Source organism: Alosa sapidissima, chromosome 22, assembly GCF_018492685.1.
Source record: "Alosa sapidissima isolate fAloSap1 chromosome 22, fAloSap1.pri, whole genome shotgun sequence".
Taxonomy (NCBI): Eukaryota; Metazoa; Chordata; class Actinopteri; order Clupeiformes; family Clupeidae; genus Alosa; species Alosa sapidissima.
The window spans coordinates 15,849,462-15,870,475 of record NC_055978.1 but is presented as its reverse complement, the minus strand read 5'-3'; the positions used below and the strand labels follow the sequence as shown (position 1 = coordinate 15,870,475).

Genomic DNA, 21,014 nt, shown 5'->3' with positions numbered 1-21,014 from the left:
TGTGCTTGATAACAGTCTGTGGATGAAGTACTTCACCAGCCCCTTACACCTCAACCGACCCTCACAGGCGAAGGGATATGACCATATACCTGAACATCTGTACCTATGGCATTAGATACCTAGAATATGCTATTGGTGTTGATCCATGATTATTTCACTATAATCGTTAGCAACTGATTGCATTTCACACATACAAAATTCCTACACGCTTTCAATTTTATGTTACAGTAATGCAAACACGCACTATGAACACGTTAGTTATTATTGCTATGGCTGCTGAAACCTTGTGGAATATTGAAGTATGTATTCATTTAAACATGTATTAAAGGCAGCAAGATGTGCATGTTAACACCACCATCAGTAATCCATATGCTGGAGATGCCATTATTCTCTCATGGTCCTTTGGGAGTGGGTAGTTAAATGTCAACATAGACATGAGTGAAGGTGTGAGAGAGAGATTGTGTGTGTGTGTGTGTGTGTGTGTGTGTGTGTGTGTATGTGTATGTGTGTATGCGTGTGTGTCCGTGTACAGCGATAGAGAGAGAGAGAGAGAGAGAAAGATTGAATGTATTGTGTGTGTGTGTGTGTGTGTGTGTGTGTGTGTGTGTGTGTGTGTGTGTGTGTGTGTTGTCCGTGTGTGTGTGTGTGTGTTTGTCCGTGTGTATGTGTGTGTGTGTGTGTGTGTGTGTGTGTGTGTGCGTGCGTGTGCGTGCGTGCGTGCGTGCGTGTGTTTTTGAATGTGAAGCAGTGGAGCATCTCATCATCAAATGCTCTTCGTGCCAGTGAGAATCCATTGCATATGCCAAACCAAACACAAAAGCATGTATACTGTCTACTGCATCTGTAACTCCAGTCATCCAGTCATTCAGGTACATAATGAAGCCTATGAAGTTCTTTCACTGGACTGTTCTGGGATGTCCCCTACAACCAAGAACTCATTATCAACATATTACTGGGCTGCAATTGCCCACTGGGATTTAAATTATCCCTGATGGTTCACACCAATCCCCCTTGGAGACCCCCAACCTCCAAAAAGACCCTCCTTTTCTGTAAATGTACTTCTCACACAGGAAACTATGGGAGAGTCTAATTAGATTTAGATCAAGTCTGGTGCATGCACCCCTACAATGATGACCCTGGAAATCGCCTTCATTCCACCTGTGTTCAAATCTATTTTCTTCTGACCCTGACTTAAAGACATACAGTACATTGGTGCAAATACATAAAATATGTCTACTACTACATGCAGATGTGCATCAAGACTATGATTTTACTGCTTTGTATTACTCGCATTTTTGTGCTGAATAAAAAAGTTTGGTCCAGAGGTTTCAGCTAATCTCCCACTGCACTGCAGGCCACTTAACCACAGCTCCAGAAGATATGTATGAATTCACAAAGACTGCTAGGTTTTGGCTCAATAGGAACACATTTTGAAATTATTTGATTTGAGTGATGAACTAATGTTAAAGAATGATCACGCACCCTGTACAAAATGGATGCAACCCAGACTTAACACTTGGATGCAACACAGACATAAAGAGAGGCATCAGTGAGCATCGTTCTCTTACCTGTTATAACCCGGGAAAGGCTTGTCTTAAACCAACAAAACAAGAAGACATCCAGGCACTCCAAATACAAGGCATAAATAAGTAACAACAAGAAAGTTGATATGGAAAAGGCCTTTGTAGAGGTTAAATCTTGTAAAAATAGTAAGCATGTTTTGACCACCAGAGTGGAAAAACATTGAGGTGTGAGCTAGTGCGACGATGAGGGGTCGCACTAGGGGTTGAGGGGTGTTAAGTGCGATCATGTACCTGCCGTAACATGTATGTAGGCCTACGTACCCCACATACAAGCTGCAGTAGAGGAAGGATCGCACGAGGACCTTCAGGAGGGGATTCCTGTAGTGGGGTGATAACCAAACACTAACATTCATTACAGTTTTTCCTTTTTGCCACCTCTAAATGATTTATTGATTATCGGATAAGGTGGTTATCGTGTGGCAGGTAGACTAGCTAGGTAATCTCCCTGGATTAGTCCATCTTTTCATGTGAAGGCTTTAGAGTGGCAGATAGTCTATATGAACCATATTGCTTTTGTGACCGTCTGTCGCTAAGACATTTCCAATGAAATATTCTTACGTGGTTAAATACATGGTTAGGATATAGGTTTTACGGTTTGGAGACAAGTGTCCTTTTCAGTATGGAATTTTTCCAGTTTATCTAGACTCGGTTAACTATGGATATTTAAAGGTGCTTTCTGTTTAAAACATTTCAAAATGACCTAGAAATATCAACACAAACAAAGAACAAGGAAGAATATTAACAAAGAAGAACCAACCATTTTGATATAATGTCGAACACCTATGCTCTGACTGTGTTGTCCAGATATCTGCTGAAGTTAGCATAGCAAACCATGGTGCAACATTAAATACAATGCAAGTCAAGAGAAGAGTATTGTATGGCTACTTTCAAAACAACCTGAAGCCTTCAGACCTCCACAGAGCACCTTTTCACTCATTTGTAGCACACTTTGTCACCTTTCATGCACTGGTCCTGCATCAGCCCTACCCAATGACGACATTTACACAGTCTATGGCCCTTGCATCTTGAAACGGTTCTGTAAGAGAACAGGCAGGAAACAGGATCCTATCATAAAAGGAACCTTGTCTTCGTCGTTACTCAATGTACCGATGCATATCTCATGGAATGCGGAACTCAGCTTGCTCTCTGGAAAATTAAGTTACTGAGAAAGACCAAAATTACTGAACGGGAGAGAATGATACTGCACCCTATATGCAGGCAAGAAAAGGTACATTTTTACTTGTTATTATTGTTTGGTTTTGTTTATGTAAAGCACATTGAATGACCTCTGTGTATGAAATGCGCTATATAAATAAACTTGACTTGACTTGACTTGACTAAATATATATTTATTGTCATCCCAAGTTTGTTTTTGATAAACAAAGTTTTTAGGTAAAACGTTACGGTGGTCTGTTTACCATTTGTGACATTAAGAGTCAAAAGAGAACAGAATCCGATGTCTACTGTGTGTATCAGGCTTTTGGCAAAACTCCAAGGCTTACCAGCCTCTGGAAGACATCATCAAATATGTGCACAATAAATCACATCTAGCCAACACTCTGAATGGCCAGGCCACCTTGCATTAATGCAGCCCCACAACCCAAGTCATTCATCTGGATTCATCTTATTGGAGGCGTGTGTGGCACCTAGTGTGGCAGAGCAAACTGGACGGATATCGGGTATCACACACCTCTGGCTCTGTCTGTGCTGTCCAATCAGAGACGGACCGTGGGGAGACGGGGCCGATGTTTGTCCAGTCCGGGTCAGTGACCTGCACACACACACACACACACACACACACACACACACACACACACACACACACACACACACACACACACACAAACACACACACACACACACACACACACACACACAGGTACACACACAGGCACATACAGGCCTCACTACTGTTCAGACAACACAGCCTGGACAGAGGCCTGTGCCATGACTATCAGTGTAAAATACATTCATGCTGGCATTATAGTAACAACAGTCTAAACTTAGTTTTGGACACAAACATATTTTGGGAACATACAACTATCAACTACTACAATGTCATCAAACAACACAAACATAAACTCCACCAACACTAATAATTATGTACCTTGTTTGCTAAGAAAATCTCATCAAATGCTTTGATTGATGGTTGTCTTTGAACATTTTGAAATCTGATTAATAAGAATAATTATGCAATCATTTGTGAAGCATTGTAAATTATTCCAGTTAAAGTGATTCATTTTTGAAAAGGCTAATTTCTTTTCACCAGCCAATTAATCAGAAGTACAAATGGGCTCCATTATTATTTTAGAAGGTAAATCTGATAGCAGCCATTAACTAAAAGAAGAGATACTGTACAGTACCCCCTAATGTATTTGTGAGTTTATTGGTTCCAACAGTGAAGTGAGGCATTCAGTAATAATGACTTGAAATGGGAAATTGTGGCTTCCACTGAAAATATATCAGCTACTACACTGGAAATCCCTTTACAGTCTAAATTCTATTTCCCAATACTTGCATGAAATAGTATTTAATACAGAGTATATAATGTTACAGACACACAAATAATCACACACCATTCGAAGAGACAGAGTGGATTTTTGTCAGTCATCAAGCTTCACAAACTGAAGTAATTATATTAGATAAAAAGGAGGAAAGACTTAAGGTTGCTACTCTCCTTGATATTAAAGGGCTTAAAGCAAAGGATACTGGTAAAGATATTGGTAAAAATCTTGGTGTTATAATTGACAGTGATCTAAATTTAAATAGCCACCTGAAAACAATAACTAAATAAACTTTTATTACCACCTCAAAAACATTGCCAAACTTAGAGGGCTAATGTCAAAACATGATCTAGAAAAACTTATCCATGCATTCATCTCCAGTATAGGGTTGATTTCTGCAATGGACTTTTCACAGGCCTTCCTCAAAAGATTATCAAACAGCTTCAATTTATACAAATTGCAGCAGCTAGAGTTCTCAGGAAAACTAGAAGAACTGACCACATTACTCCAATACCCTGTATTTGCTTCCAGTAAGTCACAGAATTTACTTTAAAGCACTTCTGCTTGTTTATAAATCACTAAATTCCTACCAGACATGCTTCAGCAGTACACACCTTCCAGACCTCTGTTAGAACTAATGGTGAAGCAGCTTTTAGTTGCTATGCAGTTCAGCTCTGGAACCAACTTTCAGATGAGATCAAGTTGCCCCAATTGTAGCCGGTTTCAAATCTAGACTTAAGACCAAACTTTTCTCAGATTTTTGACTATTTATTAGCTATTCCGGTTTGCTTGTGTTTGTAAAGCACATTGAATGACCTCTGTGTATGAAATGCACTATATAAATAAAGTTGACTTGACTTAACTTGACAAAAAACTAAAACAGAATCAATGATCTCCATGGAGCAATGGAAGTGTTTGGAAATCCAGTGGCTATACAGGAGGTTTCCCAGTCCAACACCCATTTTTCACAGGGCGGTTTAATTAAACTGGGCTCCCCTGTCCGACAGTGAAGGATGTGGTGGTGGGGAGGGAGGCCAGACCACTGTGACGACTGGCCTTTTCTTCAGTCTTTCATGAGTGGCAAAAATATGAGTCTCGGTTGCGGAGCTGAGAGAGAGAGAGAGAGACAGAGAGGCCATAACGAAGATTTAGACACACGCCAGCCAGGTCGGCCTGTGTGGAGCTCATCACCACTATTAGAAACCATAAAGACACTCTGATGGTCAGGCTAAGTCCTGGAAACATATTGAAATAAAGTGTTACATACAATTGCTGCATGGTTATGCATAGGTTTACAGTTTTATTGTCATACCTTCTCCATGTCACACACACACACACACACTATCTCTCTCTCTCATACCTTTCTCTCTTCCCTGTCATCATATCCCATTACTCATTGAATGAGGGGTGGGGTGTGGTGGGGGGACAGTGCATCCTACACGGTAGTCAGCTTTCATCACAACAGCTAATTAAACACTCCAGAGTTTCCTCTGGCAGCTGTGATCGTTAATTGTGGGGAGAGATGCTAGGGCCCTTGCTGCCTGCCGACTGTGATTCATGGCATTGTACAGCTGTGTGGCATTCACTGATACAGGCCAGCTTTTTGTTATACCCATTTCAACACAAACTCTCTCTCTCACACACACACACATTAAGACACATAAATAGAAACACACACACACACAAATACGCACAGGCACGGCACGCACACAGCACAGACCCCCCCACACATACACACACACACACCCATGCACACAAAACTAATGATTCTAGGTAAATTCTATTACTGTAAGAATTACAGCCGGCTTTGAGATACAATGAAACTTCTCTTTTGGCCTATTTGCCAAATATCCCAAAGCGATTTGACATTTGTATAAACGTATGAGTGCAATTTGTTATTTTGCTAATTAATTGAATAAAAGTACATTTTAGCTTTAAAGTTGTTGTTTCATGACAGTAGCAGCATAGTCAGTCCAGCAAGAAATCGATCAAATGCATTAGATCTGAACAGAATTTTCATTGGCAATTTTTTTTTTTTTTTTTTTTCAGTTCTTCAGCAGTAATTTATCGTAGAAGCATAGCAGGCCTGTGTCCATGCCAAAGCCTGGTGAAGACGAACTCTGAGCAGATGAGGTCACTGTGCCTTTCACCACAGGGGGTGATTGAACATACCATAGTGCAGGAATCAAAGACAACAGAGTTCACTGCCATGGTCTCTCCTGAGGCACCCTATGTTTCATGCTTAATGTAATATATGAAAATCACACTGTGATTTAGATGACTGAATCAATTGTTCCATTTCGCTATGTATTTTACAATGACTGATGATAGTATAATTATCATGGATCATCAGAAACCAGTCTATATACCATAAGACTTGAGTCTATGCCCCTCACACCACAAAGTAATAAAAAAAATATTACGTCACAAAAATAATCACACACTTAATGTTCAATCCCAATTTCAAAATTCAGTTAAATACACAGACACACGGAAAAATAGCAAACCAGAGAAAGAACATTGTTGGCTAACAGCTGGTGGACATCTTGTTGTCATGTACTGTATTTGGAACCCTCGTACACACACATCATATGAAATCCTGCAGGCAATTCCACTTGGGGACAATCCATGACATTGGGTTCGAATCTAAAAGGCGATGCTGTGCCCTCCATCATAAATCCAATCCCGATATCAGGCACAGAAGTTCTCTTGAAGACAAGAGCTTACAAAGGTGACTTTTGACACCGGGGCCTAACACATCCTTGTTCTTTTGTCTTTTGTTTTCCTTTTGATGTGGAAGGAGTGCATTGTCCTGTCACTGTTATTATAGGACAAGTGAGACATTGTGACAGTTATTTTCTATCCTGTCCACCATGTTTTCACATTTAAATGTTTTTTTTTTTTTAAATAGGTTAAGAATCACTCCAAAAATGAAGGTAACTGAAACAGAGTGTGGAGTGGAAGTAGTCTGGTTTCTTATTACTTGTCCAGTGATGTAATATTATCATCTCAACCAAGTATCAAAGAGAATTATTCATGAACGAACGCACTGCAATATAACCATGAATGTTGCACTTTCAAGATAAGGTTTCCCATTCCACTGTGCTCCCTTAAGAATGTTATGTTGTGTGTGTCTGTATTTCAGTGCTTTTGTGCCTTCCCAGCCCAGTCAGTATAAAAACTGATTCTCAGTTAGCCTACAGGTAACTAGGTAAACACAGGATAAACAAACAAACAAGCAAACATTTCTCAATACACAATCAAATATAACTACGGTGTCGTAACTGTGTGAGATATTCACATCTAATGGCCCTCTAGAAAGTGTAGAGGCCTATAATACTGGTCACACAGAGACACAGACACAGACAGACACATACATATGAGCATAGACCTTTCATCGCATTGATGTACAAGTTGGAGAGAACTGTACAGTGCTGTGTAGTCACCGATTAATCATTTAAATATTTCATTTGATTGAGTTATCCTTCACTTCTAATAAAGGTATGGCTGGCAGCCTGGCACACACACACACAGACACACACACACACACACATGCATACAAACACACACACACACACACACACACACGTGTGTCACATGTGTCACATGTGAACAGAACAGAGCAAACAGTGTTTTTGATTTGCAGTTCATGTCCAATAAGCACCTAAGACTGAGCGAAGAGCTCTGGGGAAACATGAGAAAACAGATCCAGTGATTGACATAACACCTTTGCCTGGACCAAAAAAAAATCCTTAACATTCATCATGGACAGATGATAGCACAGTCCTGGATTAGGCCACTGGTTTGGCAGACGAGTGACAGTGTGTGTGTGTGTGTGTGTGTGTGTGTGTGTGTGTGTGTGTGTGTGTGTGTGTGTGTGTGTGTGTGAGAGAGAGAGAGTCACATGGATGGACAGACAGACAGAGGAAAAAGAATCAAAAGAGAAACAGAGAGAGAGAGAGATGGAGAGAGGGAGAGAAGGAAAGAAAGATGAATTGAAAGAGAGAGAGAATATCACAGAGTGAGAGAGAGCTATAGAGAGAATCTAGAATGAGAAAGAGAAATGAGAGATTTAGAAATGGAAAAAAATCGAGATTAGATTGAGAATACGAAACGAATGAGGGAAGAGAGAGAGAGGTGACGGAATGCATTGGAGATGGAACAGATTCCGATCACTCATATTCCGCCTACCCATCCATCCATCCATCATGGGAATATCTGCCCACTTTGGGCAGGCTGGGAGGCCCGCCTGTCTGGCCGGGTGGCTGTTTGAAGAAAATTGAGCAGATTTAAGATGAAGAGGCCCTCTGGAGGAATGCGAGAGGCGTTTGAGGATTATAACGTCCCTCCACTCACAGCGGCTGGCTGCTGTGGCCGCGCGGAGCGAGAGGGAGCAAGAGAGGAGCGGAGCGGAGAGAGGGGGCCAGCCTCTAAAGGCCCCATGCAGGCTGGCGGCTCAGCCGAGACGCTGCTCCAGATGGGGAGATGAGACAGATAGACGGGACGCAGCCAGTTCGGCTGGGCAAAGTTACGCTAAGCCTCACAACTATACTTTGCCTCATGAGTCCGGGAGAAATGCAAGGGCAAATGTATGGGTTATTCTGAAAGGACAGGGAAAAAAACACATTATGGTTCAGGTGAACAACAAACAGATTGTCTGAGGGGGATGTGTACATTGCAAATCTTTTCTGGGCACACTTGTATGTAATCACATTATGTTCTACGTACTTAATATTCTAGGATTTTTTACATAAATTTCATGAAAAGGTGAAATTATTTGAAAAGCTGATGGGTATCTTTTTTTAAATAATATGAAATATGATTGTCTCAATCTTTACACCATGGCCTTGAAAGAGGGCAGAAGGTGACTTTTTTTGTTAATGTCAAAAAGGTGGGGGTGGGAATACCATAAAAAGCTTGGGAACCATCTATTGATAGGCCACATACATTCAGTTTGGGTGTTTAACCCAGAGCTGTATTCTACGGCACCAGTGTAATCTATGCAAGGATGCCATCTAGAGTTAAGACTAGGCTACTACATTTCAACTGTGACAGTTGTTACAAATGGGATTAAAAAAATAAATATTATCTACAATTTCATGTTATAATATGAAAAATATAATAATACTACAACATACACACACACACCTGGCTACTACCTCCCTGTCCACACACACGTGCAACAGATGTTTCCTTCAATCAACACAACTTGTTGTGAAATCAGTGTTTATGCTTTCAATCAATCATTACACAATGGACAATAACATGCAAACATAGTTAACATCTATGTTTAAGGCATCCTTATAGATTCCAACTCATCTGTCTCTTAAGCGTTAGTTTCTCCCGGTCCTGTCCTGATCTTATTGATTGCAGAAATGCACTAAGAATCGGTGCACTTCAGGCCATTTAGAGTGACTTCCAGCATTTTTTTACAAGAGACGTCTCACGGTCACACAAGAACAGTCTATGGTAGTGACTGGTGCCCAGGTGCACACAGGTGTGGGTGATTGGCATAGGGTAAGAAGTCTGCTATCTCCATGTTGAGGGTTGCTCTCTTCCTCCCATCTTTTGGCTTTTGATTTCCGTTTTGCACGACAACCCCTCGACACTGATTTACACCACATTTTTGTTTCAGCTTTCACTACACCGACTTTCTTTACATTCTTTATTATATTCTTGAATGAATTACTCATTATTTATGTGTGGCCTCCCCTCCATGTTTCCTTGTTTGAACCAGTATATAAGTATAAGTATAAGTATAAGTATATATACTCTTTTGATCCTGTGAGGGAAATTTGGTCTCTGCATTTATCCCAATCCGTGAATTAGTGAAACACACTCAGCACACAGTGAACACACAGTGAGGTGAAGCACACACTAATCCCGGCGCAGTGAGCTGCCTGCAACAACAGCGGCACTCGGGGAGCAGTGAGGGGTTAGGTGCCTTGCTCAAGGGCACTTCAGCCGTGCCTACTGGTCAGGGTTCGAACCGGCAACCCTCCGGTTACAAGTCCGAAGCGCTAACCAGTAGGCACGGCTGCCCCCAATGTATGTGTTACACCTTCAGATTTGCCTAGACTGTTCAACTGTCCAAAAACATGTGAAAATTGAAAATGATATAAAGTAGTATGTACACTACTAGTCAAGAGTTTGGGGTCACTTCGACATTTCCATTCCACTCCAATTATAGACAGAATACCAGCTGAGATCAGTTGCGTTGTTTTTTAGGGCACTTTCACACCTGGCTCTTTGAACTGGAACGTGGAGCTTTTCCCTCCAAAGATCGGTTTGATTGGGCATATGTGAAAGCAACAACCGGATTTTTGTTTCGGAACAAAACAAACAGACCGAGACCGCTTGAAGGAGGTGGTCTCGGCTCGTTTCCAATCGAACTTCAGAGCGGTTTGTTTGCTTAATAATCTGCTGCAGCTCAACTTTGTTGCTGAAAGTTACTATTTTCAGGTGCTGCGTGATATCATTGTGGTGCTTCGCCCATGATACGTTCACAACGTTCCTTGATTATTACGCCGGAATGAGACTATAGTTCCATGTCAAATCAGCCTAGAAAATCGCCACGTTTCATTTCCGTTAGTCTTATCACACTTTCTAACTTGAGAAGAGACAAGTTTTAAATAGGAAAATTACCGGAAATCTTAGTCACTTTTGAGCATGATGCTAAGGCGAGATGCCAATGGTCTAATCCAATTCAATGATCTATGCTAGGCTGGAGCTAAAAGTGGTATTGCCAGACTCAGAGAATGGCTGGATGAACTGGAGAAAGGTAAAATTAAATTGTTTAACTCGAGGGGAGGTGGAAAATGAACGTATTTCCCCAAATGTTGCAATGTTGATAAATGCATATCCCTTTAATAAATTTGCAAAAATCTTTAAGTTGTCATTATGGGGTATTATGTGTAGAATTTTAAGGTAAAATGTTTAATTTAATCCATTTTGGAATAATGCTATGTAACATAACAAAATGTGGAAAAAGTGAAGCGCTGTGAATACTTTATGCACTAAGATGTATGCCAGTGTGCCGTGGAATTTTGAGGAACCCAATGTGTTTTTTTGTAGGTACAGGCTCATGAAATAGGGCTATGTTTTAAGAGTGGTATGAAAAAACAGTCAGCATCATGTGAGCATATGCCTATGGTGGTCTCAGCTCATGAGATTCAGAATAGAAAAAAATATGGGATATATTGTCATTTTGGTTTGACCTTTGGTGTGCCTGAGTCCCAAAAAGGTTGAGAACCTCTGACCTACACCACCCTCTGTGGGTCCGATTAGCCTATTCGCAGTCTTCTGAGTCATATGCCATACATCACAATATCAACATCAAAGTCGACTGAATTAAATGTTCTGTTCTTCTTATCCATTGTGTATAATCTGACAATAAGTTTTGTTGTTATAAGGAAATATTTCCCTTAGTTGCATGTTTCCATGTTTTTTGAGTGTAGCCTACAGCATTTTGCAAATAAAATCTCATTTGAACCAGTGTTCTGTGTTCAAGTTCTGAAAACATGATGTCGATGGACAAAACGTGTTAAGCAATTGAGAAAAACAGAAGGCTAATATAGCCTCATTATGGATTCACTAGAATTTTCCTCCCCGTTTTCTGAACCAGTTGCTCCCCCTGCAGTGCGAGGCGTGCCACCGCGTCCGGATCCGCCCTGATGCCCGAGTGACAGCGTTGACAAGATGGCGGAGAGCAAGGCAGCGAAATGAGGATGACAACACATTCTTATTAGTTGCGACCAATGGCAGTACGATTGTTTTAGTAGCTTATAATCGTGTAGTCACAGAGTGCAGGCCAACTAAATCCATTTTGGCCAGAGAGCGGCGGCGAGTCGTTGTGCAAATGTTCCCAGTAACCTACTGTGTTCTGTTGGGGAAATCCTTTGGCGCAAGGATCACAGCCAAGCAACTCTGCTGACAATTTAGCTTGCCAGCTAGCTATCTTGCTAGCTTCCAAACATAGCTCCCTAGCGGACGTAGCTAGCTAGCTAATGTTGTAAGCTAGCTACGTTGGTAAAGCCAATGCACTTGTAAAAAGATTATGACTGCGGACAAAAGAACGGTCTGTTGCAGATACATGCTTGCATCGGGAAAACGGCGTCTGGTGTTGATAATTTGAACAGATAGAATCTCAGTATACTTTGTTCGGACTGGGCTTGAAACAAGTTTGTTTGCACGGTTAGCACAGGAAAGAAGCCTGAAGTGCAGTGCTCCGATGAGGCATTTTGCTGACTACCGGAGTTCGGACCAGGTGGATGTTTATAAACAGCGCTGACTAACGTTAGCCAAGTTTGCTAAAGACCATTCGTACTCACAACACGGACATTTGCGGACCTCGGAGTTCTTTGGAATTGTTCTCTCTCGTGTATTAGGTGGTTCAGAGCAAACGTTCTTAGTTATTAAAGTTGCCTGGCATCATGGCTCACTCCCCGGTTCAAGGCAGTTTGCCGGGGATGCAGGTAAGACCGCACGCTTAGCAAGCTACATCGCTTTCTGTGTGAAGGGCTTCATAATGTGGTGTTGTCCTGTATGGGAATTATTTTGGATAATGTGAATGAATATGTGATTTGCTGTCTTTAGGAGTCACATACGGCATGAACAGGCAATGTGAAGTGCAAAAAAAGAGTTGAACATCCTGTAAACACAGCCAATGCATTTAGTAATGTTCACTTATTTCGACAAGATCTGTGCATTTTATGAAAGGTGAACAGACCACTATCAGACAGTGGCATTGAACAGACTGGTTTATTTCGAAGTCATCGACATATTCCCCTATCATGTTGCAACGAAATCACATATTGTAGACTATATTCAATTAACAAAATGCATAGGTCTCGTAAACAATTCACACATTAAACCACCTTTGGTAACTACCTCGGCTACAATCTTCCAACTCTATGGTTGCTAGAGGTATCCTCAGTTATTCAGGGGTATCCTCAATTGTGGATGGCATGTTCGTTTCAGACAGCATCCCCCTAATGAGTAGCCTTGTCCCACAGCCAAGGCACCTCTTGCTGTGCCAGCTGAGAAAGAAATTAGGTCTCTTTTCAAGCAAGTTAGCTATAGAAAAGTTAAGGAGCTATAGCCTTCCTCCTTCACTTGTCTGATCTAGATGTTTTTGACTGTTTTTGACTTGCACCGTATAGGGTTTCTGTTTATTACCATTGATCCAGCTTTCCATTGATATGTAAGCCCCTTTGTTGTGGAAATGACCTATCAGTCTTTCTATATAGTAATTTATGTTCTTCAGTATGTCAATATACTCGTAAAGTATAGGCCTACTCTTTTGATCTGGTGTTGCCCTCTCTATGCATAAGTAGATTAGTGTCAATTTTCCTCTTGGCATCGGTCAGTCCCTCTTTATGGCCATATCTGTTCCTATTGCTTAATTCAGGACATGAATACCTAATCAGTCACTATGGGATGAGAGGATACCCTAGTGACCCTTTCTCCAGACATAGTAGCAGCAGCAGTTAGTCACAGCTGATCTCCCTTGTGTGACTGACTGTTAAAAGCGTGGTTTGGTGACCTCTCCCAGATGACCGTGTGCTTGTTCAGATTCTCCAATCCAAACCACAAGTGCAGTGTGTGTGTGCGTGTGTGTGTGTGTGTGTGCATTGTGCATGCACATGCATCCTCCTGTTCCCGAGGATTTAAATACTTTGGGTGTGGAAGCTCAGGCCAGGGAGCGAGGGAGCTGAGCCATGCCTGGAAAGAGGCATTGCGTTGCGCTGTGCTGTGCTGGGGGGCGGCCAAGCTGGCGCTACCCTGTGCTGTGCTGCGCTGCGCAGAAAGGGCTTTGGCGACTGCTTAATTCTCCAGTGAGCCGAGGTTTAACATTGGGACACAAACATCAGCAGACTAGCCCGGGATCTAATGAGTTTTCAGCTCTCAGGGCTCTCTATGGCAGTAGACATCAAGCACCACAAATACCTATGTATGTTGTGATTGGTGTTCCCTATCGGTGTGCTGTTGGTGTGAAGGTGAATTTAAACTTTCAAATGTCACTGAATGGTCATCAGTGGTCAACGGACATTTTGGAAAGTCTTTGAGTCTTGGAAATGTTCCCTTTCAGAATTCAGTCTTTTTCTTGCAGCAGCTGCCTCTAAGAATGATGTGTTTGCATTCATTCAGTCACTCTTTCATTCAAATTCATTCATTCATTCGTTTTATTCCAGTCCACCAAAGATTTTTTTTCCCGACGTGAGATATCTCATGAAGTCCATCTTGATGTACGAAAGAAGAACGACCCCAATAGACTACAGCACTTTGCCTCTCCCATCTAGTCATATTGATTCTTCAGGGTGTCATTAAGGAGATTTACCCCACGGGAGCTGAGTGTGCAGGTCTGTTCTCTCTCTCTCTCTCTCTCTCTGCAGACATCCCCGCCATCCAACCCAATTAGCCGCTAACAAGCTTCTCATCTCGGGTCCTCACCATGAGAGCTCTTCAATTCACACAAACCAGCTCCGCAAGACCCGGCATGTCCTCTGCATATTGCATTACTGACCACGGGTAGCAAGCAATATGTTTTGATTAGGATTTTGTTGAGGTCATAACGTCACGGTATATAAAAATTATCCCACAACGGAGCTATTTATTTATTTATTTATGTATGTATGTATTACACGGATAGATCCTACACGGGTGGATTAGTTCCTTCCTGGGTTGTGTTGGTACTCACAATAATGGGGTTTGACGTGTATCTTGAGCATGTGTGTTATTGAAATGGTGGAGTTTTCCATTGCAAATGGATATGGTTTCTATCTATATAGAGAAGGGTGTTTGGATGCTGGAATCTTCCATGAGCTAGCGCTGTATTTACACAAATAGCATCACTTCGGGCAACAACAACAACAACAACAACAACAACAGCACCAGCAGCGAATTAGCCTTTCTTGTAGAGCAGCCTCTCCATAGGCTGTGACCTAGTAGTGAAGTCTGCTCTTTGCCCACTGGAGCAGAAAACCACACACCAACCATAGTTGCACGTAATAGGCTGCATGTTGGAGCCGTGTTAGGTCAACCCTTTTGATTTCCACAGAGCAGACAGCCTCTCTCGCTCCTCCGTCTGTCCCGGAGAGTGCAGACATGGGGGAGAATGAGTGGTGCGTAAGGGAGCATAAGAGCCGTATGGGCGATGGGGGAGGAGGAAGCGAGAGAGAGACAGAGCGTTGGTGGGTAGAAAAGCGAGGCATGTGCATTTAGATGCATCCATCCATCCAACGGCGCCATAAGGAAACTGGGTCACTCGGTCGCGTCTCCCAGTTCACGCCATTGCCTTGTGACGGGTGATGGCTCCGGGGCAGCCAACGAGGAAGTGCTAACTGTGTTAGAGATGGAGCTACGGTGGCCACAGAGGCACCTTCATGGTCATGTCCCTAGAAAAAAACTCAGATTGTCACACCTCTACTTTTGACCTCTCCAAGCTATTTATTCAAGAAAGGTGGTTTGCCTTGATTTATTCAGTCTTGAATAAATAACTGAAAAAGAGATCAGAGTGTGTACCCTACCCTGTCCTTGTTCCTGATCATCTCTCAGCCAGCACCTTCTGCTTGGGTGTGCACTCCTTCCTTCTTGCTTTTCACACTTCTGCAAGTTGAATACACGGAGGACTGCATTTCAGAGTAGGACGATTCACTGGGTGAATTTTTCCATAATTTTCAGTGGGAATTTTGGGGAACCCCCAGGGATCCTCTCATGAGTCTGATCCCAGTGGAGGAGCTCTCATAGTGCCTTTTGACACAGTAGATCCAGAGATGGGAACCAAACCCCTGGTAGTCGACTACAATTCTGACTGCATGTATAGGTCTGTTTTCGATAATACAGCGTTAAGTCATAGGCTAGGAATTTATGCTAATCAACCCATCATGCGCTAATCATGCACCAGTGTGATTTGCTTTGCTTCAGCATGCAGTGACTTAGCAGCCTTGTTAGCAGCCAGATTCAAATGTTTCTTTGACGATGTGACACTGATTCACTACTAGGGATGTAACGGTTAGGGTTAATGGTAAACCACGATAAAAATGTTGACGATAGCAATTACCGTTTTCATTTCAAATATCATGATTATCACGGATGATTACCACGGTGTGGAAACCGTGTGTTTAATCCTTCCCAGCTTCATCCAAGCCTGCTTTTGACATACAGTAGGCCTGGTGCAATGAAACAAAACTGGTACCCTACTGATTCTGTTATCTACTTGATGGATTTAACTGTGGCACAAAGCCAATTAAACATGACCAAGGAAAAAGTGAATAGGACAACACACAATGCCACGGTAACACTATGCTATGAATTAAGAATGCTCAGCTCAGCCAGGTTTGTTTGTGCAGTCAGGATGTAGGCCTATGAACGTGAATGAAAATGTGCCCTTCTCCAGTAGCAATAGGCCACCTTAAAATGCACCAGAATAAAAGAATCTACTCAGTAACAATTTTTTACCCTCCCTCAGCACTCCCTCTATGAGCACCCCCAGGTGAAAACGAGTTCCAGCGTCCCTGGTTAAATGTTGCACTTTTGATAAGGTTTTGCCTATATTTTGTAATATAGTAAATGCTGCCACACTTTTTGAAACTATTTCAGCCTGTGTAGGCCTATTAGTGCTTTCTGAACATATTTAACACACTTTAAAAAGAAAATACAGCGATAATACCGAAAACCGTGATCATTTTGGTCACTATAACCGTGAGGTATAATTTTAATACCATTACATCCCTATCCACTACACATGAGCAGAGCCACAGTCCACAGGAATCCGGTCAGTTCAGGTCAGGTCACGGTACCTTGGCTCAGCCTCTGGACTGTCTAGTCAGGGGCTCTGATCGCATAAGATCTGAAGTGCTGATCAAAGTCATTCCATTTGGCGTGCTCACAGTACACCTGTCTCTCAACTTGCCAGAGGGTCACTTTTGCATCCAGCACAAAGTGGGCAAAATGGCTTTCAACGCTGCCTCCAGCGGATGTGGCTGCAGTTTGACATTTCTTTTTTTAGGAATTGGATTGAGTCACTTCCTGCGCACAGTGCATACAGTGATGTTGTTTTTCTCGCTCTCTCTCTCTCTCTGCCTCTCTCTATCTGTGTGTGTGTGTGTGTGTATGTGCATTTATGCAAGTCTTCCTCTCCACCCATTAGACCTCATGTGGCTCACATGATCTGAAACTGAAACACACACATGCACATGCACACACACACATCCACACACACACACACACACACAGCAATCCATCCATCCAACACATCCCTATCAGAACAGGCCTCTGGTGGAATGAGTTTGATTGTTACACCTGTCAGGCCCCATTGGCCTCAGTGCATGTGAGGTCAGACCTCACCTTGAGTGTGCATGAGCGTTAAGGGCCTAAAGGACTGGGCTTTGGAGTTAGTCTGATGGCTGGAGAAAGGGGACAGGCCATAATAAATCTCCTTAAGTGAAATATTCATGGGTTCTTTTCTTTCTTTCTTTCTTTCTTTCTTTCTTTCTTTCTTTCTTTCTTTCTCTCTTTCTCTCTTTCTCTTTCTCTCTTTCTCTCTCTCTCTCTCTCTCTCTCTCTCTCTCTCTCTCTGTGTGTGTGTTTGACATAGAGACCGAGCTATTGTGTATGTGAGAGAGACTGTGTGTGTGAGAGAGATAGGCCAGTTCATCTCTAGTTGACAGGCCAGAGATTGGCAATCAGGCCCCTATAGGCTGTGCAGCCGCACCCAATCCGTCACATAGACTTCTCAGAGTCCCCAACACACACACAGCACTACAGATTTCCATGTACAGTATATTTCTTCATTCTTAGTCTCTGTATTAACCAGGATGTGAGATATTAGTGACACAGACCGTTAATCTGACATTCTCCAGAAGTAGAAATACAGATGGTGACTGCATTGTTGTTTTTTTATATTCTCTTTATGCTAAACGGTTTGTTAAGAATTCTTGTCTTGAAGCAGCCTTGCGTATTCACACCCTAAAAAACTGTTTGCGTTTTTGTGGGGAAAGGTAAATCCAAACAGTATGGCTGGCTTCGGCTTTTCATCTTGCTTTATTAATATAACATTGTAGAGTACCTTTCTTCCTCCTTGAGGCCATTGAATTGCAGTGGGATATATTTATGGAGTGGATCTCTGCAGGCAGGCTGGGCTATCGTTCATCTCGAAAGGAATTGTTGTGAGCTTGAAATTCCACGTCACGTTCCCGAGGCTTTGAATTATCAGTGTGAGAAATTAGAGCTGGTTGCATCACACTCGCTGAGCTACATCCTTTTTTCCCTGGTGTTTTATCTCAAGTTTTGGCCCATTCTTTACCCCACCCCGGTCTCTCTCTCACGCACTCATTCTCTCTCTCTCACTCACTCATTCTCTCTCTCTCACTCACTCACTCTTTCTTTTTTTCTCTGTCTTTGATTGCAATCTCACTCCTGGGATGTCCCATGTTTGAAAAGGAAGTTTAGCCCAGCTTCCCACAACTCCCCTGGGCTAGTAGAGTGCTAGATATTGCCGTGGAGCAACCAGGCCAGCTGGTCGAGCATGGCCCTACAGTGTTGAGATCATGGGGTCAACTCCCATGATGTACCAGTGTTGATGAAATATATGCCTCCACTTTACCCGTAAGTCACTTTGGCTAAAAGCATCTGGTAAACGCTGCTGGCTAATGATGGTGTATGGTATAGATGACATGAATGAAGGCAGACAGGCAGGCAAGAGGGTGGGGGGGATCATAAACCCATTAGCCACAGACCAGGAGTTAATCCAAGCGTCTGTCCTTAAAATTGAAGTAGAATGCAAATCAAATGAAAGGCTTAAACTGAGTAGTTTGACACCAGACTGAAAACATTTTAGATGGTGTTTGCATTAGCCTGTGTATGAGCTGGGAAAAAAAGTGTTGTGTGTGTGTGTGAACATGTGTGTTTGAATTAGCGTATGTGAATCAGAAAAGAGCGTAGCGTGTGTATGAAAATGTCGCCTTATGCAGAGCATATGCAGAGCATTGGATAGCTAGTCCACTCTACTCCACATCTCCTCTGGAATCCCCAGAGGGAGTTCCGCAGGGGTCAATGTCCTGAGTGTTGCTGGCTACAACACAGCCTCTCCAGATGTGCTGCTGTCTACAGACCCCATTCTCTGTCCATTCAGTCATCCTGAAAATAGTTTAGACAATTTCTTTGCAAAAACATTCATAAACAATCAGTGTTTGTAATGTTTATATCAGAAAAAATACAATATGATAGAAATGAACAGACTCTACTTTTGAGGAAAGAAATTTACTGCTGAACTGCTTATAGTTCAACCCACAAGACAAGACTTTGTGTCAGCAGCTCTTTCGCCCTTTGTAAGGGTAGCCAGCACCTTAGTTGTACCTGTATGATATTGTATGAATGGTCTTGTGTCATGTCTCTCTGCAAGGGTCATCTGTTCCCACACATTGTGACATTGTAGCTCACTAATTGATGCCATGAGGTACTTGATCATCTCTCTCTTTCTCTCTCTTTCTCTTCCTCACTCCTGCTCTATTCCTCTCCTCTTTCTTTCTTTCTCCCTCCCTCTCTCTGGGTCTAGACTGTCATCTGTCTCAATGTTTGAGGATGTGATACACGTAGATCTTATTGCTTTTCAATATTTAGATATCTTAATATTGGTAAGTAGTGTTTAAACCTCTCTCTCTCTCCCCCCATCTGTAGAGTCTGAGGGCCGACCCTGAGGAGTTCTTCACCAAGCTGGAGCGGATCGGCAAGGGCTCGTTCGGCGAGGTCTTCAAAGGCATCGACAATCGCACCCAGAAGGTGGTGGCCATCAAGATCATCGACCTGGAGGAGGCCGAGGACGAGATCGAGGACATCCAGCAGGAGATCACCGTGCTCAGCCAGTGCGACAGCCCCTTCGTCACCAAATACTACGGCTCTTACCTGAAAGTGAGTGAGCCCGCGCCGTCCCCTGCCCTCACACCGCCATGATCCCATGGCCTCCAAGTGCACTGAGAAGCGCCTTTTGTGAACACTAATGATTTCTTACAGCAGGGGTTTTCTACTGATTGTGAACCAGGGACCACCATTCTGACTAATTATGTAATGCCAGGACCACCACTGAATAAAAATACTGATTACACATTGCAACTACATTACTGAATCCATGGTCACAAGTGGGCCGCGGACCACTGGTTGAAAACCCCTGTTTTACAGGATTAATTACTTGTTTTGTAAGTAATTAAGTAAGTAAGTAAACTTTATTTATATAGCACATTGTGTTGATATCCAACCGGAGTTACTTATTGCATGAGAGACAGCAACACAGTGCTCTCCCAAAATTGCTTATTTTGAGTCATCTTATTGACATTTAGTAATAAGTCTTATTACTAAATGCTTTCAGTCCCTGCATGGTAGAACACTCAGATGTGCTATTTTTAACCCCCCCCCCACCAATTCACCCCCTCCCCTATTTATTTCAAATCATAGATGGAGGATACTAACTGCCTTGGGCCCCTGTTGTGCAGGGTGCTGCGATGTGCTATTTTAAGGAAGGTCTGAATATTTGAAATGAAATTAATGTGTGAAGACTGCTGTCTCTGACACCTGTCAAGTCTTACTCTCCATCTTAGTGACTCACACATAATGACCAGCGGCATACCACAGAGTAGGATCTCTTGCCCTCTCTCTCGCTCACACACACACACACACACACACACTTTCTACATTTCCTCTGGACATGAGATAACATCACCTCCACATCACCTCTATTTCTCTCTCTCGCTTTCTCTCTCTCTCTCTCTCTCTCTACTTTGTTCTTTTCCGCCTAAGGTAGATCCCTGTAATACATTTCTCCAACAGGCAGCAGCACCAAGCATAAATCAGACTAGACAAAGCCGTATCAGATATCAAAAGTTTTGTACACACACACACACACACCACAGTGCCCTGAGTCTGAAGTTTACTT

General features: G+C 42.5%; 1 protein-coding gene across 1 annotated transcript in view; it reads left to right on the top strand.

Moving 5' to 3' along the window:
* Positions 1-11,736: 11,736 nt before the first annotated feature.
* stk24b (serine/threonine kinase 24b (STE20 homolog, yeast)) overlaps positions 11,737-21,014 on the top strand; it is a 21,863-nt gene continuing 12,585 nt past the window's right edge. The window contains exons 1-2 of the mRNA XM_042078797.1: positions 11,737-12,561; positions 19,766-19,996. Of these exons, the coding sequence (XP_041934731.1) occupies positions 12,520-12,561; positions 19,766-19,996 (273 nt within the window). The 5' untranslated portion in view covers positions 11,737-12,519. The remainder of the gene's footprint in view (positions 12,562-19,765; positions 19,997-21,014) is intronic.